We start from the raw sequence: 7224 nt of genomic DNA, 5'->3' as shown, positions 1-7224 counted from the left end.
GATGCTAACGAGAGACTTCTGTAATGTCTGGAGTTGCCTCCGAGATGCTAATGAGAGACTTCTGTAATGTCAACACAGTAAAAATGGACCTACTTAACAAAGTTAGCTAGTTAGCTAACGTTAGCATCAAACAACCATCTTCTGTTATTGTTTGTTTGAAAACTTTATTATTACATGGATTTCACAAATTTCAGTATGACAGTTATGTTGTAAACCGTTTAAATCTGAGCATGCACGACTCACATCTGCACTCAACTCACATCGGGGAGAGACACAACTATGCTCCAACCAGAGCTGTTCGGACCGATCAGACTGTCAGAGCGGACTTTATCCCTTGTGTTGTTCTCCCGGGTTAAAAAACAGACAAAAATGTACCATTTTTGAAAAAGGGACAAAAATGTACAATTTTTTTTAGTTTTTACTAACACCACCTTACTAGTTTTACACATACGTACTGACACACACACATTTACTAAATACACACACACAGATACACAGACACAGACACACGCACACACACATTTACTAAATACACACACACACAGATACACAGACACTGACACACACATACACACACACACACATAACTAAATACACACACAGATATACACACACACACACACACACACACACACACACACACACACACACACACACAAACATTTTTAAAAGGGTCAAATTGGCCCCAAGGACAACAGGAGGGTTAAACAATGATGGACAGATGATCAGCTAACGTAATCATCCACGTCACCAAAGAGCGTTGGGGTTGAACACAAGCAGACTCGCGTGGAGAGAGAGAATGTGGAGATGCTCAGATAACGGTATTGAACTGGGATAAACACATCTGCAACCAGAGCTGTTATTAAAGTGGGCGGTCACTGTTGAGCTCTTCTCAACATAGGCACATCCTCTAACTTATCCTCTAGCACCATCATCAGGACAAGCAGCCTGGTCTCCCAGAATTCCGTGGAATGGTCACAAACTGTTACCAGCGCATTCTGCTGTGGTGGCACAAAATGGGTACAAATTGCAAGTGGCCACCACGGAATGGGTAAAAATTCTGTGTGGCCACCAAGGAATGGGTAAAAATACCATACGGTAGCAAGTAGTATGAAAGCCCGAAAATCCACGCAGGTCTTTCCGGGACCGGGTGACCGTGTCCCACGTGTCACGTTTCCCAAACCCAACCGTCCCGTTCTTCTTCACCTAAACCCAACCATCTTGTTCTTCTTCTTCTAAACCCAACCGTCCTGTTCTTCTTTTCCTAAACCCAACCGTCCTCTTCATCTTCTCCTAAACCCAAACCGTCCCGTTCTTCTTTTCCTAAACCCAACCGTCCTCTTCTTCTTCTCCTAAACCCAACTGTCCCGTTCTTTTTCTCCTAAACCCAACCATCCAGTTGTCCCGCGTGTCATATAAACGTAAGCGTACCCACGACCTTTTCCTTTCGGTGCCATGTGCATTTTTACAGAATTCTGTGAGATCAGGTCGGGTTAAGATTTTAATGTGTCCAGTGCTTTGGTGAAGGCAACTTTTCTGTGTGTTTCAGCCAGCTGTCGGGTCCGTCCTGCCCTCAATCATGGCGTGGGCGGCTGCCGTACGTGCGCTGCATGGTCGGTCCAGAGTTCAGCTCCGGACGCAGAGTCAAGATGTCGGTTCACAATGTCATGACGCCAGTCCTGCTGAACAACATCTTCTCCTCTCTGACAGGCCGAGTCGAGCCAGGTACTCTCTTCATTGTGAAGTAATGAACCGTGGCCAGTTACTTCGAGTGTCTCTGAACCGACCCATTTGTGTGACCTCCTGGAGCCTCCAAGATGCTAACGAGAGACTTCTGTAATGTCTGACGTAGCCTCCGAGATGCTTACAAGAGACTTCTGTAATGTCAATACAGTAAAAATATTGTAACTTGAGTGCCGTTTTGAGCTAACATTAGCAATAAATCAATAATAGATAGCTAAAACGTTTGTGAAATGATTTCCATATTCTGTTATTGTTTGTAATGAGAAAACTTTATTATTTCATGGATTTCACATATTTCGGTATGACGCGTTATGTCTTAAACCGTTTAAATCTGAGCATGCAGTACTCACATCTGCACTAAAATAACATCAGGAGGGTTAAAACGATCATACCTGAACATTTTCCATTTTGAACATTTTTGATGTTCTTTTGTTGTTTTCAAGTACCCTGATTAGATGATTAAAAACCGACCTAAATCTTCCCTGACATCAGATTTATTTTTAAGCTTGAGATCAGCATTATATGTATATATATGTATATATATATTTACTGATCTCATGAGATGGCGTATGTATGACACGCCAATTCATATGTCATTATTAGCGTGTTATCAAGACGCATACTTGCTTTTTAGCGTGTCTACGCCGTTTGGCCTCCATTGACTTACATTACCTCGCGATAGCGTGTGAATTTACACCATAGCGAGTAGTATGAAAGGGCGAAAATCAACGTTGGGAGGTTGGTCGGGGGCAGGATGGGTCAAACACAGGACTCTCACCCAGGAGACCAGAAATCGGGTCCCGCGTGTCACGTTTCCTAAAACTCACTTTTGTCTTTTCCTAAATCCAACTGGGTTTTCTTCTCGCGATAACACGCCAAGTGACGTGTTTGTTTACGTCCGCTTTTTACAGCGTAGACATACACACGGAGAACTGAAAATGCATACAGATAACACGCCACTTGGCTTGAGAAAGTTGGTGTATATATTAGGGTTGGGAATCACCAGACGCCTCCCACTACAATATCATCACAATACTTATGCCGCGATAAGATGTTTTTTGTGATTTTAAACATATTGCAATATAATGCAATATATTGCAATTTATAACCTTTTTTCCAACTTCTAATTTTTCCCAATTTCAAATGACATCTGTTTTATCTGTTTGTTCATATCACATTCAGTTTTATTGCTGCTAAAATGGGATTGTCAAGCAGACAAACTGACCAACACATACATAATATAAAATATATAATAAAATATTGATACTCATAAAATATCCCAATACCATGCTGCATCGATTTTTCCCCCCACCCCTAATGTATATTTACACAAGGTCATGATAACATGGTGCTTGCTGAGTTCATCATTCTTCAAAGTAAAGGTTGGCCTATAATCCAAGTTGTTTCCATCAGTGGATCACATGTGTCTTCATGTCTCTTTCAGACCAGTACATCATCCTGGGAGCTCAGAGGGACTCTCTGGGTCCTGGTGCTGTGACGTCCGGAGTAGGGACAGCACTCCTCCTGGAGCTGGCGCGAACTTTCTCTGCCATGGTGAAGAACGGTAAGACTCACCACAACAGGTGTGCTTCAAGAGCAATATCGGTATTTTTCATACCCGGGACCCTATTTTGCCTTGCATTGGTGTCTAAAGGTGTGCGTCAATGTCATTTCCATGCTTCCCATACTTTTCTATGCGAGGAGCCGTGCAATACATTCTGGGAGCGTTGCCAGGACTTTGGAGAAGTGGGGCTTCGAGTTGCCCACTCCTCATTTGCATAAAGTTAAATTCAAGCAGCTTTATGCCTTTAACGTCTCTCATGAGCTGACGAAAATCGTTAAAACTGTTGATCTGAAAGACAGATTTAGCAACTGCATAGCCTATTTCTCACATAAAATGTTCTCCAATACACGTTTTGGGAGAACTGTACTCTAAAAAAGAAAGAATCTGAAGATGTTAAAGGGTCATTTTGGTATCTTTCAATCCTATTTTCCCATGCATTGGTGTCTACGTGACAGTATTGAGCGGGATAGTAACCCTACAGGACAGATGTTCAGCGTCAGTTAGCGTCCACTAAAAGACTCCATGTAAATAATCAGTACTTTTAGCATGAGAGCCAGACTCCATGTAAATAACTAGGTCTTTTAGCGTGTATAAAGCCAGACTCCATGTCAGTAATCAACACTTTTAGCGTGTATAGAGCCAGATTCCATGTAAATAATAATCACTTTTAGCGTGTATAGAGCCTGATTCCATGTAAATAATCAACACTTTTAGCGTGTATAGAGCCAGCGTATCTCCACCAGACGCCATGTAAATAATCAGTACTTTTAGTGTGTATAGAGCCAGCATATCTCCACCAGACTCCATGTAAATAATCACTGCTTTTAGCGTGTATAGAGCCAGCACCTTGGACGCTTTACAAAGATGGTTATTATAAGACAGTAAAGGTTCAGAGATATACGCATTCAGTTTTAATACAAAAGCTCCCTCAACATTATTTTCAACATCATTGTCAAGTGTGGTGTGTGTGTGTGTGTGTGTGTGTGTGTGTGTGTGTGTGTGTGTGTGTGTGTGTGTGTGTGTGTGTGTGTGTGTGTGGGGTGTGGGTGTGTGGTTTCCCCCTGTGTGAAGGTTTCAGTCCCAGACGGAGCTTGTTGTTCGTCAGCTGGGACGCTGGAGATTTTGGGAACGTCGGGGCAACGGAATGGCTGGAGGTTTGTCCAATTGCAGAGGAGGAAGGAGTGAACCAACCAGAGTTCAATATAATAAATAAAAATAACAATAGAGTCCCCTCCCTGACCTCTGACCTCTGTTTCCAGGGTTACCTGTCCATGCTCCACCTGAAGGCTGTAGCCTACTTCAGTCTGGACCAGGCCATCATGGGTAACAGATCTCAGCCAATCAGAGAGCTTCAATAATGTTTCAGTCATTGAAAGAGATAAAGTAAATGTCTATCTGTCCCTCTGTCTCTCTGCCTGTCTGTCTGTCTCTCTGCCTGTCTGTCTCTCTGTCTCTCTCCGCCTGCCTGTCTGTTTCTCTGCCTGCCTGTCTGTCTGTCTCTCTGCCTGTCTGTCTGTCTCTCTGTCTGACTGTCTGTCTGTCTTTCTGCCTGTCTCTCTGTCTGCCTGTGTGCCTGTCTCTCTGCCTGTCTGTCTCTCTTTGTCTGTCTGTCTCTCTGCCTATCTGTATATCTGCCTGTCTGTCTTTCTCTTTCTCTCTACCTGTCTGTCTGTCTGTCTCTTTGTCTGTCTATCTGTCTGCCTGTCTGTCTTTCTGTGTGTCTATCTCTCTGTCTGCCTGTCTCTCTGCCTTTCTGTCTCCCTGTCTCTCTGTCTCTCTGCCTCTCTCTCTGTATCTCTGTCTGTCTCTCTGCCTTTCTGTCCATGTGTCTGTCTGTGTGTCTGTCTCTGCCTGTTTCTCTGTCTCCCTGTCTGTCTCTCTGCTTGTCTGTCTCTGTCTCTCTGCCTGTCTGTCTTTCTGCCTGTATGTCTGCCTGTCTGTCTGCAGGTGATGATGTCCTGTCGGCCTACACCAGTCCTCTACTGGATGACCTGCTGGATGCGGCCATCAGGCAGGTCAATAATAGATTAAATTACATTATATTTTATTACTGTATATTATAATTATATCATATTACACATTTCATTACATTACATTATATTCTAATTATGTTATATTACATTACATTCTAAATATATAATATTACATTACATTAAATTACATTACATTATAACTATATAATATTACTTAACTTTCAGCCAGTGTTCTTTTTCCTCATAATGCACAAGCATTGTGGGTAAATGAGTTTCACCTGCATTTTCACGTTATTGAGTCTATATTCCGATTTCTTTTCTTAAAATATCCTGATGTTAATGTGTGAATGACAGGTGGAACATCCTAAACATGCGGGTCAGACCATCTACAGCCAGGCTGAGAGGGAGGGGGGCAGCTGGAGGATGTGAGACACACACACACACATACAGAGACACACATGCACACACACACACACACACACACACACACACACACACACACAAACAAACACACACACAAACAGACACACAGACACACACAGAGAGACACACACACACACAAACACACACACACAAACAAACACACACACAAACAGACACACAGACAAACACAGAGAGACACACACACACACAAACACACACGCACAAACACACACACACATACAGAGACACACATGCACACACAGACACAGACACACACACCAACACAAACAAACGCACACACAAACAGACAAACAGACACAGACACACACATACACACACACAAAGACACACACACACACATCAGCTAATGCTGTAGAGTGGAGCTGGAGTTTGAGTCTCGGCAGAGTTTCCTGGTTTCTGATTGGTTGTCTCGTCCTCAGCATGAAGCCTCTGTATCTGAACAGCGGCGCCTACAGTTTCACGGCGTTTGCCGGCGTCCCAGCTGTGGAGCTGCGATTCACCGAGGTAACAACTCCTCCTGTAACCACACAAAATAACCCCGGTATTAGCACGCCACTCTCAAACGGCAGAACAAAAAAAGTGTGATGACGATGCCTCTAATGACCTCCTCTCCGGGGCTGCTTATGTAACACTAAGGGCGTAACTCTGGGGGAAAACTTGAGAAGAAACTTGTGAAGAAACTCCAGAAAAACCTTGGGAAAAAAACTTGGGGAAAAAAATCAAGAAAAAACTGGATAGTGATGGATGGATGGATGGATGATGGATAGATGGATGGATGGAAGAAGGGATGGATGGATGGATGATAGATAGATGGATGGGGGATGGATAGATGGATGGATGGAAGAAGGGATGGATGGATGGGTGGATGGATGGATAGATTAGATTAGATTCAACTTTATTGTCATTACACAGGTACAGGTACAAGGCAACAAAATGCAGTTTAGGTCTAACCAGAAGTGCAATAGCAGTAAGTGCAGGATATACAATGGTTAAGTGCAGGACATGGATATGTACTGAATAAATATAGAAATGAATACTTTTATAAACAGAATTTTACAGATAGATTTGTCTCATGAATATAATATATAGATAACAAGTATTGTGAACAAGATTTACAGCTGGATATGTACTGAATATAATATACAGGTGGATATTACTGTAAATAGAATGTTTACATATGTACAATGAACATAACAGAATTTTTACAGATATATATATATCTGTTTTATATATAGTTTTCATACTCAATATAACTTTCTTTTTTTAACTTTTTCTTTTTTTATGATCAGTGTGATTTTTATTTTTTTTGGTTCTTTTTTATTTTTTTTATTTCCACACCAGGTATATATGTGTGTGTGTGTGTATGTGTGTGAGTAAGAGAGAGACACAGAGAGAGAGGGGGCGGGGGGGCAGCTGACAGTAAAAAAAAAGTGATCTGTGATAATCCCAGAACGCTGCGCGGCCAGTTGAGGAGTTGTATTCAATCCGAGCACGGATATT

General features: G+C 42.3%; 1 protein-coding gene across 2 annotated transcripts in view; it reads left to right on the top strand.

The window, feature by feature from the left end:
- tfr2 (transferrin receptor 2) overlaps positions 1-7224 on the top strand; it is a 31441-nt gene that overhangs the window by 20827 nt on the left and 3390 nt on the right. For both annotated transcript variants that reach the window (XM_032514560.1, XM_032514561.1), the window contains 7 exons: positions 1550-1725; positions 3188-3307; positions 4379-4461; positions 4567-4630; positions 5255-5322; positions 5635-5705; positions 6144-6228. In XM_032514560.1, the coding sequence (XP_032370451.1) occupies positions 1550-1725; positions 3188-3307; positions 4379-4461; positions 4567-4630; positions 5255-5322; positions 5635-5705; positions 6144-6228 (667 nt within the window). The remainder of the gene's footprint in view (positions 1-1549; positions 1726-3187; positions 3308-4378; positions 4462-4566; positions 4631-5254; positions 5323-5634; positions 5706-6143; positions 6229-7224) is intronic.

Source organism: Etheostoma spectabile, chromosome 4, assembly GCF_008692095.1.
Source record: "Etheostoma spectabile isolate EspeVRDwgs_2016 chromosome 4, UIUC_Espe_1.0, whole genome shotgun sequence".
Classification (NCBI taxonomy): domain Eukaryota; kingdom Metazoa; phylum Chordata; class Actinopteri; order Perciformes; family Percidae; genus Etheostoma; species Etheostoma spectabile.
Note: the sequence above shows the minus strand (reverse complement) of the source record. Positions and strands in the feature narration are given on the sequence as shown.